This window comes from Schistocerca gregaria, chromosome X, assembly GCF_023897955.1.
Source record: "Schistocerca gregaria isolate iqSchGreg1 chromosome X, iqSchGreg1.2, whole genome shotgun sequence".
In the NCBI taxonomy this organism is placed as follows: domain Eukaryota; kingdom Metazoa; phylum Arthropoda; class Insecta; order Orthoptera; family Acrididae; genus Schistocerca; species Schistocerca gregaria.
In genome coordinates this window covers 334,720,162-334,740,554 of record NC_064931.1, presented here as the reverse complement: position 1 = coordinate 334,740,554, position 20,393 = coordinate 334,720,162, and the positions used below count along the sequence as shown (strand labels likewise).

At 41.0% G+C, this 20,393-nt stretch overlaps 1 protein-coding gene across 4 annotated transcripts in view; it reads left to right on the top strand.

Annotated features, from left to right (window-relative positions):
- Window positions 1-20,393, top strand: part of LOC126297547 (membrane-associated guanylate kinase, WW and PDZ domain-containing protein 1) — a 376,107-nt gene that overhangs the window by 231,936 nt on the left and 123,778 nt on the right. For all 4 annotated transcript variants that reach the window (XM_049988468.1, XM_049988470.1, XM_049988469.1 and 1 more), the window contains 2 exons: window positions 19,300-19,533; window positions 19,753-19,977. In XM_049988468.1, coding sequence (XP_049844425.1) covers window positions 19,300-19,533; window positions 19,753-19,977 — 459 coding nt within the window. The remainder of the gene's footprint in view (window positions 1-19,299; window positions 19,534-19,752; window positions 19,978-20,393) is intronic.

The window sequence follows — 20,393 nt, the reverse complement described above, 5'->3', positions numbered from 1 at the left end:
ACATTCTCATGGCCACCACTGTCAACAATCATACACAGTGACTACATTCGTGCTAAGTCTTTCTGCAGTAACACGGGAGTGACATCACCTTCTCGTTGCCCTATTACACGACCTCGTTCACAGTCAGTGCGGTGTTGATAATGGTGTCTTTGTCGCCTTAAAGGCATTCTTGACGAACATCAACTCATCACGTCCTATCTCAAAGTAGACTAACGCTCAGTACCGTTGCAGGGTATATTTAAAGCAAACCTTATTTGCATCCTCATAGTGGCGGTATTAGCGCCACTCCTATACGACTAGCTGGAACTTTGAAGACATCATCTATCAGCTGTGGGAACACGCCTACCAACTGTCGTTTGTCACACAATTCCCTCCTAGTGTTGCGATTTTTTTTCCAGCAGTGTATGACCGAGATTACTCTGCCCATGGAGGTCTCTTGTTTGAACACATTGGCCTTTCAGGCCTCCATTTGATCTCAAGGGCCAGAAATGTCTCAGTGTCTTTTATGCTTTAAAAAGGACACATACACTTATGCAGAAAAGACTTGCTTTTTTACTGGTGTCATGGAGGCCAATTCGTGGAGCTCTAGCGGTATTGTAAAGTAGACAGTCCCGTGGTTAGGCTCTTGTACCCGCTGATGTATATACACTGGTGTGTAAAATTTGAGGACTACAGTATTTTCCGCCTTATGTGTCACTGCCAGGTAACATAGCTCGATGAAACTTGGCCCATACATGCAAATAACTGTTACTGTATGATACAGAAGAAATAAGCAATGGGACGAACTGTTACGACTCTTTCATTCAAAGGCATTAATTACACTGAAATCATAGTGACTTATGATGGTCCACTGGACATTACAAATGGCAGGACATGGTTCTTAATGGCGTTTGTGATCACCACGGTTGGTAGCGCATTCTTTGCAACGTGCTCTCATACTGGCCGCAAGGTTGGTACGGAGTCCTTGTGTTGGGGCGTTCCATTCCTCCACCAGCGCGCTTGATAACTGTTGGATTGTTGTTGGTGCATGTGAACGGGCTCCAGTACTTCTCCCCAACACACCTCACACGTGCTCGATGAGATTTAGGTCGGGGGAAAAGGCAGGCCAGTCCATCCCCAAATACCCTCTCGTTCCAAGACAACATCCACCTGCTCTGTTCGATGCGGTCGCACAAATTTATCCTTAAAATGAAGTAGGGGCACCCTTGAAAACACGAAATTTCTCGTAATGCAAATTAAACAGTGTCAGGGTGATGTAAGTGGCCGAGTCTGCTCCGTAGCGGTCGCCGGGGGTGCCCGCTAAGCGCTGCATCCTATATCGATCTGAAGCTGCGGACTGGCTTCTTACCTTCACGTTGAGTGAGCCACAGATTAAGAGTCCAACTGAAGCATCGCCTCAACATCAAAGTCTTACACTAGCTGCAGTTATGCGTATTTACTATTGCGGGCGAGTGTCAGGTGATTAATTTTTCCATTTAGGTTACTGAATGATGTCTGCAGCACTTACTTCGTGACTACTTCTTGTCACGTACGCGTTTGCCGATGTAGACAACTGGTATAGTGAAGAGTTTTTAATTAAGGCACGTATGCCGCCGTATGTTTGAGTGTCTGAGTGTCCGCACAGGTATAAAACAAACAGGATGAAGCAGTTGCATGCAGTAGGTATCTTGTATTTTGATTGAACTTATTTTTAACGAGCGTACGTTTTCCGTATACAAACCACCTAGCCATATGTGTCTACAAATGTAGGTCTTGAGATTTTCTTCCGTGTCTTCATACGGTGTAGTTATCTACTTATGCATATACTCGGTTACTCTGCAAATAGCCGGCCGCGGTGGTCTCGCGGTTAAGGCGCTCCGTCCGGAAACGCGTGACTGCTACGGCCGCATGTTCGAATCCTGCCTCGGGCATGGATGTGTGTGATATCCTTAGGGTAGTTAGGTTTAAGTAGTTCTAAGTTCTAGGGGACTGATGACCACAGCTGTTAAGTCCCATAGTGCTCAGAGCCATTTGAACCATTTGAACTCTGCAACTACCGAGCGAGGTGGCGCATTGGTTAGCACACTGGACTCATTCGGAAGGACGACGGTTTAAACCCGCGTCCGGCCATTCTGATTTAGGTTTTCCGTGATTTCCCTAAATCGCTCCGGGCAAATGACGGAATTGTTCCTATGAAAGGGCACGGCCGACTTCCCTCCCCATCCTTTCGTAATCCGATGAGACCGATCACCTCCCTGTGTGGTCTCCTCCCCCGAAAAACCAAACCCCACGCTTACATGTTTGACAGAGGGTTCGCAGAAACACCTTTAAACTGTTTCCCTAGCGTTCAGCCCTCTACTAACATGTGCGAAAAATACACGTCTAAATCTTTCAATGTGAGTTCAGATCTCTTATCACGATTGCCATTGCTCACTTAATCATGTTTTGGCTTTCGGAGGCAAAAGTTGGTGATTGTAATTTCGGAACAATATCTCGGCGCTGCGAAGGACACCTTTTCTCAGTGATTGCTACTCCAACTCGTGTATCATATCTGTGACATCCACTATTTCTGATAACACAAAACGAGCTATCCTTCATTGAACTTTTTCGATGTCCTCCGTCAATCCTATCTGTTAAGGATCCCGTACCCTGCAGCAGTACTCCAGAAGAGGGTGGACTAGCTTAGTGTAGGCAGTCTCGCGTGAGTAATCCTCACATCCTGTTGAAGCGCCCTAAATTTCGTGTGCATAGCAATTAATCTTTGCATCTGAGTAGTGTTTTTCCTTTACACACGGTTTCAGTTTTGGCTTTTTCGCGTCAACAGACTAAATGACTTTGCACCTTGTTGCATCTCGAGCCAACTATACAGCTTCCCAAGGGAAATTTTTGCATTCAAATTGCGTAACATATTCCTCAACCTATGTTATTTCTAATGTCTTGTGCAATACGGTATTAACTCGTTTGTTACTGTACTATGTTTAAAACTATGGACTTTTTTTGCCTACAGTTTTACTGATTGCACGTCTAGAATGAGACTTTCACTCTTCAGCGGAGTGTGCGCTGATATGAAACTTCCTGGCAGATTAAAACTGTGTGCCCGACCGAGACTCGAACTCGGGACCTTTGCCTTTCGCGGGCAAGTGTTCTACCATCTGAGCTACCGAAGCACGACTCACGCCCGGTCCTCACAGCTTTACTCCTGCCAGTATCTCGTCTCCTATCTTGCAAACTTTATAGAAGCTCTCCTGCGAACCTTGCAGAACTAACACTCCTGAAATAAAGGATACTGCGGAGATATGGCTTAGCCACAGCCTGGGGGATGTTTCCAGAATGAGATTTTTTCGATTGCACGTCTAATTCATATCTAATTTGTGCTTATACTAGTATTTAACGCTTTCCTTGATCGTTCTGCTGTGTAATTGTTTGTGGGCCAAATTAAAAGGGGGATAAGCAGAAGAAAAAGAAAGATTACTTTTGAATGAGGTACTGCCGACCGGAAATCCGGTAAGGTACGGAAAGTGCTGTGCTCCTGGCGTCATCTAGAGAGCCATGCAATTAAAACGGAAACCTGTTGGAGTAATAGAGTTAAGAAATTTGTAGTGCGTATCAGTCAATTGTAATTAAGTTTATTATCAGCGTAAAATGTTGGCTGAGTATTGAACCACCGTTTATAGAACTTAACCTCAATGTCAGGGACAGACCAGTGTCTGTGTGTGTCAAGAAGAAAGGATCTTAACATCTTTCTTCAGGGATAAGATTTATGCGGATACCCAGCCTAAAGTACCAACACAACCATGGTTCGCTTCTTTTAATTGCCGTAGAAAGAGAATATCCACTATTAATGACCCGACTGAGTGTCCAGGCGCGTTAACGCTAGTGCTTCCAGAAGAGGGTGGTATGCCGGCCCTGTATCGAAACCGCCCGGCGGGTTAACGCGAGGGTCGGTGTGCCGGCCAGCCTGGATGCGGTTTTTAGGCGGTTTCTCACATCGCAGTAGGCGAATATCGGGATTGTTCTCATGTTCCGCCTCAGGCGCTACGCAAACTTTTAGAACGCTTTCTCACATTTGCACACAGCATTTACTCTATATGCAGAATTTACTGTATATGCAGACAGATTGGGTACATTACTTTTTTCTGCAGGGTGAACAGGAGGTTGATGACCTTAGCTGCTTGGTCTCTTTAAACACTTTCAGCATCGCCAGCATTATTATTGGGATGAGATTTGATCATGTAGCTGCGCAGCCCTTCTGCATAGAATTCATTTGTTAGATTCCCATAACTGAGACTGCGACAGTAATTCGCCGATGTATATCGATCTTATTATTTTAGGTTGCAAGAAGTACTGTGTACACATACTCGTAGATGCGTTTCTATATAGAAGCTGAAGTACACTGACATCCGTCAATCAATTTCCGCCAAGTCTGTCCTATGTACCGACAGTCCACAAATATAAGTTGTTCTGTTGTTCATAGCAATTATTCATTTGTGACTGTATAATATTAATGTGTATTATCTCCAAGTGTTCTGTTATACTGCGAACATTTAGATGTAACTATATCATAACATGTATAGTTCGACGTATTTTATGTATTAAGTGATATTTTCGCTCAGTTTGAATTATCTAGAAGTAGGGAAGAGAGAAGTACGGACGTGATACAGAATTTGGGGAGGACATCATTAAAACAAAGGCGTTTTCGTTTCGGCGGGACCTTCTCACGAAATTTCAATCATCAACTTTCTCTTCCGAATGCGAAAATATTTTGTCGATGCCGATCCTTATAGGGGGAAACGATCATCGTAATAAAATACGGGAAATCAGAGCTCGCGCGGAAGGATATAGGTGTTCCGTTTTTTTTACGCGCTCTGTTAGAGAGTGTAATAATAGAGAATTATTGAAAAAGTGGTTCCATGAACCCTCTGCTAGGCACTGAAGTGTGATTTGACGAGTAGCCGTGTAGATGTAGAAATCTAGAAGGTGAAGAATCTGACACAAAAAGAAAAACGTTCTTCCTCGATGATGTGCCTAGAGCGTACGGGTCAGTTAATAGGCGCATTTGTAAGCATTGATGCTGAAAACGTTCGAGTTTTGAGCGTACGCGGAGCCCCGTCAGCAGGATAAGTAAATAAACAAGGAGGGCGCAAGTGCAGGCGTGGTGGGCGGCAGCGTCCGGTTTGGTCCGCAGGAGCAGCGGCAGCGGCGTCCCAAGTATGCAGCCGGCTTTCAAGGACACGCCTCACACCGACAGCCGACAACCGCGTCTCGTTTCCCCCGCCATTTCTTTGCCGCTACTATACTATTTGCGCCTCTTGCGACGAGAAATGTTCTCTATGGCGCAGTGGTTTTTCTTCCTACATAGGACAATCAAATGAACGGAAAATTAAATAAGTAAATCCATCGACATTTATAGCGGAAGGCGCTCAAAAGTAACTCGTCTAACAGTCACAGATCACGAGGCAGTATTTACTCGATTTTATAGAGGCTCAGTTGTTACAAAAATTTGGAGTTCGATTCCCGGCTGCTTCTAGGTGATTTTTTTTTCTCTCTTCCTGTCACTTAGCTCTCCTTTCATCTCTGGCAGTGATTAGTAAATGTTAAAAATTCAAGCTCGACCGTGGTTCGGAGTCCGTGTTAAACTGTTTCCCCCAGTGACTGTTTCGTTAATTTATGGTCGGAAGAAGGCATGGGTGTACCATCTACAATAAAATTGTTCAAATGGCTCTGAGCACTATGGGACTTAACATCTGTGGTCATCAGTCCCCTATAACTTAGAACTACTTAAACCTAACTAACCTAAGGACATCACACACATCCATGCCCGAGGCAGGATTCGAACCTGCGACCGTAGCAGTCGCGCGATTCCGGACTGAGCGCCTAGAACCGCTAGACCACCGCGGCCGGCCATCTACAATAGGATCGTGCCTAGCATAGCACTATGGTGTTCTTGTCGACTGTGATCGGGGCGATGACCAGGTGATCGTTGTGCGAACCAACGAATTTCTTCAACTTGTGTGCTATTTTCGGTGCAGATTACATTATTTGTGTTTTTGTTTCGAAGTTTATCACCCTTTTACGGAACTTTTTGAACAGAATTCCTTTATTTGCTTATCCCCACAAGCCAGTTTTAGTAACCTTATGGTTTTATGAACTGTGACTATAACTTTCATTGATTATTGATTGAATATTTCCCCGCAGGAAGATCACCAGCAGAAAAAAGTACGTGGTTCCCACAGAGAATCGAAAGTGGTCGGCACGTGTGCACAGTAACAATACACGACGACGCTATTCCCAATTGTACGCTCATTAGTAACTGAGTTACAGAGAGCTGCTATGATTGATTTTGGAACAGGTGGTAAAATATAATTTTTGGTGAATGATTCATAGGTTCACAACAAGTGAAAAAAGCCTACAGATCGTTGTCTGTGGTGACTATAAGAGTGCGAGCGAGGACGAAAATAAAAATCCCGTTGTCCTCTAGTCAGTGTTTGCTTTATTACAGTCATATAATGTTCAGATAAAGATATTACTAGTCTTAGAAAGGTTTCACATCCATTCAGAAATGGAGACTGAAACTAAACCCCGCCAAGACAGAGACAGCCTGCTTTCATTTGAGCAATAGGGCGGCGAATAGGCAGCTCCAGGTCCACTTTGGTTGACCACATCAACACTCAAAATATATAGGGGTTACATTGAACCGGACACTGTCCTGCAAGAATCGTGTGGAGAACAACCTGGGGCTTCGATACTGAAACTGCGCACTTCAGCACTTGGACTAGTCTATTGCGGAATATGGTTCAGCAGTGCGTTGACACAAAAATGCTCGACGCACTGTTGCACGACACAATAAGAATTACAAGTTGGTACACGAAGATCAGCCCCCGTTGAATGGCTGCCCATATTGAGCCACATTCCACCACCTGTCTTCGACGAAAAGCAGCTCTTTTCCGTGAGTTTGAACGCCTACAAGGCAATTCACAACTCCCTATCCTCCAAGACTAAAAAGAAACCGGCTTAGATCAAGAAAACCATCCATGAAAACAGCCATAGAACTGCACAAGTCTCAGTTCAAATTAATCGAATCCTGGGAACGGGACTGGACAGAGTCTTGTCCTCCGCGTTATCAGAACATGCTTTGCATAACAAAGAAACCTCCTGCCTTCGACAAATCTTGCAGAATCTGGGCAACAACTAACAGAAGTCGCACCAATCACGGCAGCAGCGCGGACTCTTTTTTTTTTTTTTTTTTTTTTTTTTTTTTTTTTTTTTTTTTTTTTTTACGTGTGGGGTCAGGTTCCATCTCCAAAATGCTATTGTCGAGCAGCTAGGGAAGCTGTTCGTCACACTGTTACATAATGTTCTAGTTGGGCATATCGTGGAACTTTCTTCATTTCCCGATGGAAACGAACGGCGCAATTGATTATTTTTAAAAATTAAATGTCTTGCCGCAAACTGGTGCTACTGTTTGTATTTTATTTAAGATTGTGATTTTAAAAAACTGTGCGATAAATAAAATAACTATACAACCGAATAAAACGCAACGGATTATGGGCCCAGAGAAAAAAAAATAAAGTAACGAAGTGCATGTGAACAACGTAAAATTATCGCGAAATAAACTAAGAAATATCATAACACGTATGAAACGTTGAAAAGAAAAAAAATTAAAAACATCTCAATAAAACGAAGAATTTCGTGATGTACAACTGCTCAAAAGCAGCAGTACTTAAGCCACGTGGGACGCTATCACTGAAGAAAAAAAGAAAGGAGACAGCAAAGAAGACACTGCGTTTGTCGCATATGAACGGAGCAAAAAAATTATTTCTGAAGCAGATAACAAGAAAGAAAAAATGACCATGGCTATTGATTTTGCATGTTCAGGACATGTGTAATGAAGTGGAAAAGTTAACAAACCTGAAAGACTATGGTAGTGTTATAAAAGTTGCCTGCCAATATGGATCAGTGAAATTAGTAGCAACAGGAAACTCTCTGGGTGAAAACTGTACTCTCAAGGACGTTGGATGTCTTCCTGAACAGAGTAGCAATCTAAATGCTATCACTGAGAGAGGTTCCACAGTTGTGTTTAATAAACATGTTATTCAAATTTATACAGATAAAATCCTCATTTTAGAATGACCAAAAACAAAAAATGGATTGTATGAAGTAAAAAAAAAGTGTGTGTGTGTGTGTGTGTGTGTGTGTGTGTGTGTGTGTGTGTGTGTGTGTGTGTGTGAGCTACGGTAACAAGAAAACCATTTTCCACTGTGGACAACAGGAGCACTTAAATTAATTCATACTGAACTGTGGAGAGAGAGAGAGAGAGAGAGAGAGAGACTTTCCCAAAATGTAGTAGGTACTGACACCACGTGATTGTTAAATGATTTCACTCCGCTCTGTGTAACCTATATATGTTACGATGTAAGTCAGAGGCTCAGAGGCTGCAAGCTTGGTAAGAAAATGTGTGCTGGAAAGTGAAAGTCAGTTTAATCACACAGTTAAAACTGAATAAAAGTGGTTAGGGAGAACATAAGTTGTGCCAAGACTTCAGACTTTTGGATCATCAAAAATCCAGGCCACACGAAGAAACTACAAGGAATGATCAACAAAGACCTCAGCCTTTTTTGATTTTTTTTTACTGATGTTTTATTAGTCCATTTCAGTGTTAACATGACATTTTCAAAGGAGTCCCCTCCTACCTGAATGCACTTTTCATAGCGTCTCTGACTGTCCTCTAACAGCCACTGACATTTACGAAAAGCTACACAAAGTGCACGGTGAAGAGGTATTACCTCGCGCAACGTGTTTAGGTGGTTCAAAGACTTCAAAGAAGGCCGGCTTTTCTGTGTTAAGCAAGATGTGCCTGGTGTTTCGGCTTCGGCTGTGACTGAAATCTACATCAATACAACTGCTCTGATTGTCCGTGAGGATCGGCGGACAACATTACGTCACCTCACTGCAGTACTGAGAATTTCAGATGGCACTGTCTTTACAATTATGCATGATCATCTCCACATGACCCGTGCTTGCACACATTTGGTGCCACGCCTGTTGACTCCCGAACAAAAGGCTGTGTGAATGGAGACAAGCCATGAGGTGCTGCGATTATTTGCTGATGGAGTGAATGCGTTTCTGGAATCGATTATCACCGGTTATGAGTCATGGCTCCATCATTGTGACCCTGAAGGAAAACGAGACAGCACAGTGCGGAAATCGCCAGGTTCTCCAACACCAGAAAAGGCGAACGTTGTTTCCTCTGCTGGGAAAGTCACGGTGATCACATTTTTTGACTGTCAGGAAATGATTTACCAGCATGAAGTTCCCCCTCACACTACTGTTGTAGCTGCATACTACACGTCAATATTGACTCAACTGAGGAAGCACACTGAAAGGAAACAACCAGAACTTTCTAGGAGTGGGTGGAGACTACATTACGACAAAGGGCGGCCTCACGTCGCATATCAAGTCGTCCAGTTTGTGGCTCAATGCAACATTACCTGTGTACCGCACCCACCTTATAGCCCCTATCTTGCACTACGTTTTTTAAATTTTTTATTCGCATCGCTAAAGGCAAAGATTCGGGACATTCGACTTGAGAACTCCAAAGCAGTGCTCAAGACAAGTGAGGTGATTCATAAGGACCTGACATAGAACGGCCATTTCAAGGGAATAAAGAAGAAAGAGGATGTAATGGAAAGAAAAGAAACTGCAATTTTAGGGTTAGAGGCAATCTAAAGAGTCCTTCAAATACGGAAATAACGAAACCGTAATACTTTCATAATATGAAGGACGAGTTAATGGTCCAGATACAGAAAAAAGTGCACGAAAGACACAGAAACCACCTGAACGGAATGACACGTGGAAGTTGTTGAAAGAAAGGGAAACAAAAGAGAAAGAGATATCGACAAGCACATGGATATTTGAAGTCAAAGAGGATGGTCTATATTAGGCATTTCGCAGTCATTTATGAGAGCCGCTTCGCAGAAAATCCAAAGAAAAGAGACCATCAAAATGTCGAAAGAACTTTGAGGTACCTTCAAGATTCCAATAACTATAGATTTTCTGTAAGAAAATGAAGACGATGACACTATTCGTTTAAATGTGTATTGTGATGCCGATTATGCCCAAGACTTGGAAAAGTGGTATTCAAATGACCAAGTCAGAACAGTTAGCTAAATAAGCATATAGATCTGAAATTCCACTCTGTCAGCGAGAGGTTTGTTTAAAATAAACTATTGTAGTACAGAAGATCAATTGGCAGACATACTTACCAAAGCTCTGCAGAGGTCAAAGTTTGAGAAATTTAGAAATGCTGTTACGGTGAATTCTGTTTCAGAAATGTATTGAGTGATAACCGTTTTCATGTAATGATTTAGTTCATGCTCTGCAAACTTAATTGTAAAAACATTTGAATTTTGTATGATTCACCAAGAACATAAAACCATTGTCACAGAGTTACTGAAAACAAAAATTGCATTTAGGGAGGGGGATGTTGGTATAATAAAATATTTGTCGGATTTCTCCTCTTGTTGCCATCTTTGAATTATACATCAGAGAATTGTCTGTGTTGACTGTGAGTGTGTGCACGAGGTAGAATGTGAAATAAAAATCATGTTGTTCTCTTACCAATTTATGTATTTTATATATGTCATAAGCAGCAGCGAATGCGATAGTTCGACGTGTAAGTACGGCGCCAGATATGCATGGTCTTGGCGATTAACTCGCAAGGAGACAAACTACTTGACTCAAATATGTTTTACGTCGCGTGGTCTCAGTTATTAGTTTCTTAAGAATAAACTCTTTTGACACTGTTTGCGGAAAACCGCACGGCGGGATAAAGACTTGTTTTCCTCGACCAGTATCCGGGTGGACTAGGACAGTATGTCGCTATATCGGTACCATGCACTGTGCAGTGTCTTGTTGAGTATATGTAGAGGTATAAGTAAATACCGATAAGTAATGAGAAAACTAAATCAAATCAGAAGATGAATGATGATTTCAAAAATTAAAGAAATTACCAATGAAAGAAAATGACAATCCGTGAAATACAAATGAAGATGAATTTAATGATTCCATTTGTTCCATAAATATGTTGATTATGTTTCTACGACAGTGAAATTCATAACGAATAATCAGGTTGTCGAATGGTTGTTCCGCCAAGAATGCTCGCGGCGTCGTTTGACGACCACGTTTGGACTTATATCGCTTCGCTTTGATAAGACAACGAAGACCATCGCGTTCGGGTAAGGAAGCGCCGAACTTGATCCGCGGGACGCAGTTGTCAGAACATACTATTCGGCTCCATATGCGAATGAATGAAAATCTAATGACTTGCTACTTGAACTCGACTTCTAGAATGACTACTAGGATAGCGAGACTATGACAACAGGAACATCCATCGGTGCCTTCGAGAAAGCCCAAGTGTATTTATGAAAGGAGCAGAGCCATTCGTAAAATGTTAAAATATATGTAAATAAGGACACGTCTCCATTGCGATGTGCAGGCATTACGCCACCGTGTCAAGGGTTAGTGATTCGATTTGTGTGATACCACTGCCGGCAGAGTGTTACCATGTAACTCTGCTTAGCGGACGCCACTGGCCACAGAAGTTAGTCCGGGCTGGTGAGTCACGGTAAACGCCGGTGGCAGTTTACGAATACGCCGGAAACCACAGTAGGTGATGCATTCCGCCCTTCCAGCCGGCCGGTGGAGGTATGTACTGTCGAGTGGTGAGATTTTATATCGGACGATACATCTACCATCGTGTTTCCTCGGCGCACGGTTTTGGGAACGAAGCTGCCCAAACTTGTGCATTCATTTCACCTACAGCACTCCTTTAGCCGGGCATCGCATCACCGCATCGCTCCCTAATAGTGTCACGCTGGTCTGAGGGGCACTGCACAGGCACCTGAAGTCTATTCACCACACCTGGTGCACTATCTTCGACCAGTGTCTCTGAGTTGTCAGTTATGGTAGAGCTTTTGTTGTTTTTTGCAGTCAGCGACAGGATTAATTGTCACTGCTATCAGTACACGGTACTAGATGGCTGTATCTAGTTCAGTTGCTTAACAGTAAGTCAGAAAAACTTAAGTATATTGACTGAAACCCTTCTTCTGTAGCTAATTTTAGTCGCTTCGTCCCACGAAGCACGTCAAACTGTGGGGCATAGTGTGTAACCTCGCCTTTTCCTTTAACACTTTGCTGAGAACACGAACCAAACAGCAAATCATTGATTGAAAAATTCTAAAAAATGGTGAAAACCTACAGTTATTATAAATTTTAGTTTATCTTTGTAACATGTATATATAAAGCACACAGTATATTTATAGTGAGTAAAAGTAAAGTAACACGATGTAATGTGATGTCATATACAAAATAACGTCACAGATATACAGGGTGAACGTTAATAAAACAGAAAAACAGCAGGGACAGATTCCTGGAAATAGAGGAAAAAAGGTCGTATGAACATTATCCAGAAATGCACCGTTGCCACGGTAGATGGTGCTGATGAAGAAAAGTCCTCGTGCCATGTGTTAGCTGGCTGTGTGATTAATGCAAAGTAATGTAACCAGCAGAATAGCTGATATACGTATTTAGAACCAGCTAAGATTGTGTTTGTCTATGGCCAAGCTGATGAAAATGGTAAGAGGCAGAACCTAGTCCTCCAAAACTGTTGTACATGCACTTCAGGATCACACAAACACCCAAAAAGGACATGGAATGTTGTGTGATGCATTTGGTGTCTGTCAGGATACTTGTTTTGGTATTGCTGTGCTGCCGCTCGATTGTTTCCGTCTGCTTGGCCGTACACAAACACCATCTCAACTTCTTCCCAACACGCATACCAGACCATTCTGCTGCTAACAGTGTGCTGCAACAATCACACAGCATACAACACACAAGGAACACATGGCATGTCGTCAGAGAAACTTCCATTCATCAGTGCCATCAACCATGGCAACAATGCATTTTTTGGACGTATGTTCATTGGACCTTTTTCCTCCATTTCCAGTCAGAAATCCGTTCCTGAAGTGTGTCAGTTTTATTAATGTTCACCCTGTATATGACTTTTAAATATTCCCACTGCTCCAAGATTATTTTTGCACATTTCTCCGTTTAATTTCACCATAGCTATCCACAGACAGAACCTCCAAGGCATTAATGTGGCTGTAAAGGTATCTGTACTGTTAGCTGAGCCCCTAGCTGTGCTTCTAATGTGTGCATTTAAATAAAACACACTTTTGGTGGACAATCAGTGGGTTTTGTCATGTAATTTTAGAGTTTCTAAAATATTTATGCGAGTTTTCATTAACTCCATGTTTTAAAGTTTTTTTTTAAGTACTTAGCAATATGGGATTGTGACCTGAGTGTCTTACCATAAATCGAGATAATGTTCACATATGTGCAGGCTGTAATTCATCTTCATGATGACTAAATAATTACAGTATTATGTATGTCACTTTCTTTGTATTTTTCATCAATTAATTTTCAAAGTTTGAGGGGAAAATTATTATTGGGAAACTGAATGATTTTGTTAATCAGTGGTACATGTTATGTTGGTCACTTCCTTCTCTTTCCTCACCTGCACATCCTTCATGATATGTGTGTGCCATCAACATAAGAAGCAGACGCTATTGTAGTCTGGATGACTGTAAAATAGAAGATTTTGCACAATAATCAGTTATTGTGTGTATTTCTCCAGCTCCCCCTTAAAGCAGCAGTTTTCTATTAATACTTGTTTCTGTTACCTAATAATGAAGAGCTACCAAGAGAATTTTTTTCATTTCACCACTTTCCTTATTATGACTGATTGCTGGTTTCTTTGTGGATATTCTGCTCTTCTTCATAGCCTTTTCCACTGTTTCTATAAAATTTCTTATGTATATAAGAAGAGACCATTGTGGAACAACATTGATATTAATTATTTAGAAGTTTATGCCAGTTATTCAAAATTGAAAAGATACAAAGCTATCTCCCTTTGCCAGGTTCTGTCCTATAGGACTGAGGCTTCACATCCAGCATTGAGCCATAAATTTCTGTAATTTCGTGTCTCCGAAGTAGTTCTTATTGGCAGTAATTGGAAGACTTAAAACAACTAATGTGTTTGTGCCTGTGATTAAACAGTACTATAGAGCAGTCAGAGTCATAGCTTTATTAAAAATTACCACTTGTGGTCATGGACTACTAACAGTTCATATACAATGGCTTTACACGTAAGATACAGCTATCAAGTGAGCTCAGTTAACCATGGAATTGTGGGTAAATTTTGAAGCAAATTTCAGGGAGCTGTGTTGTGTTTAGTTTGTAATAGTAATGTTGAATGACCTCCAACTACTACAATATGTAGATCAATGACAAATTGTGATGTACTGTCGGATATCACTTTACTGTAAAAGATTCTTGATGAACTTGTAGAATTTATTACTCCCAGGTGTCATCTTTGTAAATAAGACACATTAAATTCCATAGCAAAAATCATCTTGGCTCCAAAAAATATAAGCAGTAATCGACATAAAAGTTGATTTAAGCAGCAGTTCTTCACTAGGTATGTTCCTGTTGCCAGTGGAATGTTGTATGCAATTTCTTTCTTTGAACCTGAGAATCAAGTCAACCAACTTGTTACAGCTGAACCTACTGTTTATTGGGTGATCCAAACCATAGAACGGTTTGCTTTTTACCACATTCAGAAAGCAATGTCGGACATTAATTGTAGGAAACCTATAGGAAAAGTGAGACTGATGAGGGATCACAATGTGGACCTTAGGATTTGTATTTCTTAAGTAACTGCACAGCCACTAAACAGTTGACGGGAAGTATGGCCTGTTAATGAAACTATTGCAGCTCGTTTATCTCCGTTATCCTCTGCTGTGCTGACTGAGATAACTCCATTAAAATCATTGTCAACAATAACTGTTGATCTGAGAAAAGTGACAGAGAAATCATTTTGAAAGTTGTCTACATTCCAAAGTTGTCTTTCTGTATCTGAAGAGATATATATAACTCATGCTACTTCACTTCCAAATATCTGGAAGTAATAGCCATTATCAAGTACTTGTATAAGACACCAATTAGCTGCAAGCATGTGAAAGTAAGAAGCCTTATTAAGTGCTTGTCATATGCATATTATCCTAGGGTTTCCTCATTATCTATCCAGCATACCCATAACCCCATATGTCTGTCTTGCATTGATAAGATACAGGTGTGATGGTGCCCCATTCTGTTTCTAAATTACAGACTACTTCCATTTCAGTTCTTACTACTGCGCTAAATGACTTCAGCTTCTTATACTGCCTTTGGTTCTCATATAAACAGGAAGTTACAGTTAATGCAAAGTAATTAACAAAAGTGACATTCATATTGCAGCAAAATTACTTTTTAAATCTGTACTGGAATGGCTTGAAAACCCTAAATATTTTCTTTCATTTTTTTAAAAAAATATGCATTTCATCTACGCTATTGGATCACAGTGAATCTTTGAGATGATATGCCTAGATTACGTATGGTACTTCACAAAATTGGAGCAAGTGCTATTAGAATTTATTAGCATAGTATGTGGTTAGTAATGTTCACTTTCTGACATGTGTTTTGAATGACTTACAATGTTTTGTCTGCAAAGTATACCTATTGCTACGAGTGAACTACAGAGAAAGAGTTGTCATTTTGCTTCTTAGCTTTAGTTAATTCAACTATGTTGTTGTTGTGGTCTTCAGTCCTGAGACTGGTTTGATGCAGCTCTCCATGGTACTCTATCCTGTGCAAGCTTCTTCATCTCCCAGTACCTACTGCAACCTACATCCTTCTGAATCTGCTTAGTGTACTCATCTCTCGGTCTCCCTCTACGATTTTTACCCTCCACACTGCCCTCCAATGCTAAATTTGTGATCCCTTGATGCCTCAAAACATGTCCTACCAACCGATCCCTTCTTCTAGTCAAGTTGTGCCACAAACTTCTCTTCTCCCCAATCCTATTCAATACCTCCTCATTACTTACGTGATCTATCCACCTTATCTTCAGTATTCTTCTGTAGCACCACATTTCGAAAGCTTCTATTCTCTTCTTGTCCAAACTAGTTATCGTCCATGTTTCACTTCCATACATGGCTACACTCCAAACAAATATTTTCAGAAATGACTTCCTGACACTTAAATCTATATTCGATGTTAACAAATTTCTCTTCTTCAGAAACGCTTTCCTTGCCATTGCCAGTCTACATTTTATATCCTTTCTACTTCGACCATCATCAGTTATTTTACTTCCTAAATAGCAAAACTCCTTTACTACTTTAAGTGTCTCATTTCCTAATCTAATTCCCTCAGCATCACCCGATTTAATTGGACTACATTCCATTATCGTCGTTTTGCTTTTGTTGATGTTCATCTTATATACTCCTCTCAAGACACTGTCCATTCCATTCAACTGCTCTTCCAAGTCCTTTGCCGTCTCTGACAGAATTACAATGTCATTGGCGAACCTCAAAGTTTTTACTTCGTCTCCATGAATTTTAATACCTACTCCAAATTTTTCTTTTGTTTCCTTTACTGCTTGCTCAATATACAGATTGAATAACAGCGGGGAGAGGCTACAACCCTGTCTCACTCCTTTCCCAACCACTGCTTCCCTTTCATGCCCCTCGACTCTTATGACTGCCATCTGGTTTCTGTACAAATTGTAAATAGCCTTTCGCTCCCTGTATTTTACCCCTGCCACCTTTAGAATTTGAAAAAGAGTATTCCAGTCAACATTGTCAAAAGCTTTCTCTAAGTCTACAAATGCTAGAAACGTAGGTTTGCCTTTTCTTAATCTTTCTTCTAAGATAAGTCGTAAGGTCAGTATTGCCTCACGTGTTCCAACATTTCGACGGAATCCAAACTGATCCTCCCCGAGGTCCGCATCTACCAGTTTTTCCATTCGTCTGTAAAGAATTCGCGTTAGTATTTTGCAGCTGTGACTTATTAAACTGATAGTTCGGTAATTTTCACATCTGTCAGCACCTGCTTTCTTTGGGATTGGAATTATTATATTCTTCTTGAAGTCTGAGGGTATTTCGCCTGTCTCATACATCTTGCTCACCAGCTGGTAGAGTTTTGTCATGACTGGCTCTCCCAAGGCCGTCAGTAGTTCTAATGGAATGTTGTCTACTCCGGGGGCCTTGTTTCGACTCATGTCTTTCAACGCTCTGTCAAACTCTTCACGCAGTATCGTATCTCCCATTTCGTCTTCATCTACATCCTCTTGCATTTCCATAATATTGTCCTCAAGTACATCACCCTTGTATAAACCTTCTATATACTCCTTGCACCTTTCTGCCTTCCCTTCTTTGCTTAGAACTGGGCTGCCATCTGAGCTCTTGATATTCATACACGTGGTTCTCTTCTCTCCAAAGGTCTCTTTAATTTTCCTGTAGGCAGTATCTATCTTACCCCTAGTGAGATAAGCTTCTACATCCTTACATTTGTCCTCTAGCCATCCCTGTTTAGCCATTTTGCACTTCCTGTCGATCTCATTTTTGAGACGTTTGTATTCCTTTTTGCCTGCTTCATTTACTGCATTTTTATATTTTCTCCTTTCATCAATTAAATTCAATATTTCTTCTGTTACCCAAGGATTTCTAGCAGCCCTCGTCTTTTTACCTACTTTATCCTCTGCTGCCTTCACTACTTCATCCCTCAGAGCTACCCATTATTCTTCGACTGTATTTCTTTCCCCTATTCCTGTCAATTGTTCCCTTATGCTCTCCCTGAAACTCTGTACAACCTCTGGTTCTTTCAGTTTATCCAGGTCCCATCTCCTTAATTTCTCACATTTTTGCAGTTTCTTCAGTTTTAATCTACAGGTCATAACCAATAGATTGTGGTCAGAGTCCACATCTGCCCCTGGAAATGTCTTACAACTTAAAACCTGGTTCCTAAATCTCTGTCTTACCATTATATAATCTATCTGATACCTTTTAGTATCTCCAGGGTTCTTCCACGTATACAACCTTCTTTCACGATTCTTAAACCAAGTGTTACCTATGATTAAGTTGTGCTCTGTACAAAATTCTACTAGGCGGCTTCCTCTTTCATTTCTTAGCCCCAATCCATATTCACCTACTATGTTTCCTTCTCTCCCTTTTCCTACACTCGAATTCCAGTCACCCATTGCTATTAAATTTTCGTCTCCCTTCACTATCTGAATAATTTCTTTTATTTCATTGTACATTTCTTCAATTTCTTCGTCATCTGCAGAGCTAGTTGGCATATAAACTTGTACTACTGTAGTAGGTGTGGGCTTCGTATCTATCTTGGCCACAATAATGCATTCACTATGCTGTTTGTAGTAGCTTACCCGTATTCCTATTTTCCTATTCATTATTAAACATACTCCTGCATTACCCCTATTTGATTTTGTGATTATAACCCTGTAGTCACCTGACCAGAAGTCTTGTTCCTCCTGCCACCGAACTTCACTAATTCCCACTATATCTAACTTTAACCTATCCATTTCCCTTTTTAAATTTTCTAACCTACCTGCCTGATTAAGGGATCTGACATTCCACACTCCGATCCGTAGAACGCCAGTTTTCTTTCTCCTGATAACGACATCCTCGTGAGTAGTCCCCGCCCGGAGATCCGAATGGGGGACTATTTTACCTCCGGAATATTTTACCCAAGAGGATGCCATCATCATTTAATCATACAGTAAAGCTGCATGTCCTCGGGAAAAATTACGGCTGTAGTTTCCCCTTGCTTTCAGCCGTTCGCAGTACCAGCACAGCAAGGCCGTTTTGGTTAATGTTGCAAGGCCAGATCAGTCAATCATCCAGATTCTTGCCCCTGCAACTACTGAATAGGCTGCTGCCCCTCTTCAGGAACCACACGTTTGTCTGGCCTCTCAACAGATACCCCTCCGTTGTGGTTGCACCTACGGTACGGCCATCTGTATCGCTGAGGCACGCAAGCCTCCCCACCAACGGCAAGGTCCATGGTTCATGGGGGGGAAATTCAACTATACTGCACTTTTTGTACTCTCTTAAGTCATGATACATGTTGAGATACGTAGGTGATATCTCAATTTCTTGGTGTTTTGGCTCTTAGCATGTTACGTTACTGCTTATAATGTAAATTTGGATGTCACAATATTTATTATAATTGCTGTGTGTTTGTTACACATAATCTGTGTTTGTTCTATACGTCAGTTGACAAACTTAACACTATTGCAAATGTTGAGTAGCTATAAAAGTTTTTTTATTTTATGTAAATGTTTTTATTTGCATTTAATTTCATTGTGTTTACTTTGTTTGGAATTTTATGAAAGGTATTTAATTTTTTACAATATCTTGTTTTCAGCATCTATAACTAAGGATCTCAGACAGTTCTTGAACACAAGATTCCAGAAGGGTTCAGTGGATCATGACCTCCAAAATACAATTAGAGATAACTTATACTTGCGCACTGTCCCAGTTACAACACGTGTACCAAGAGATGGAGAGGTTAATGGTGTGGACTACACATTTCTCAGTGCTGAGGAATTCATGGAATTAGAGAGAAGTGGAAACCTCCTGGAAAGTGGAATTTACGAAGGTAAGTATGCAGAATTTTCTGCACATAAAATACCATTGTATTTGCTTTCTGCATAATCTATTGTTACAATGAACTGAGATCCCAATTTCTAATTTGTATAGCAGTCGTTTAACTATAAATGATGCCAAAGTAAAATATAAGCAGTATACACATGCCTTTTGTCTTTTACTGAAAATTTTATTTTCAAAATTAGTTACTTTTATAACATTTTATGTATAGGTAATCACTATGGGACTCCAAAACCATCAAAAGAAGCACCTGTTTCGCCTCCACAGAGCAGTGGCTCCAACTTGAACCTGAACAGTGTAGGAGTTTTTGGGACACTTTTTCCAGGCGCACATCCCAGTTCTGAAGGAAAACGCAAACGAAATCGTTCAAACGTGGAGGCAATGGCTGCCAAGAATAACATGGAACCTGAACCTGTTGCTGGAAATGTACTTGATGGTAATTTAAATAATATTTTATTACATACCATGAAGGTGACCAAACTCAAAAGTATGCACATATCATGTTTTAGACAGTACTTCATATCTCCAGGGGGGGAGGGGGGTCTGGGAGCCTAAAAAGTGTACCGTCCCAAGTATAAGGGCCAATAAAAAAGTTTCAAATTGAGGGTACTGCTGCAATATACATGCTGTGTAGCATGACTTCGATGCTGGTATATAACCACTGATATGTAGGCAAGGGATCAGTGTGGTATTTGTGTGTTTCCAATGCAGAAAAGTGAACTATGGCATCAATATTACTGGATGGCTCCAATTGGGACCAACATGCTGTTATTTTTTTCTTGGTTGCCAAAGAACAAATACCAGTAGAGATATGTTGCAGAATGAAGAATGTGTATGGTGCAGCATGTCTGT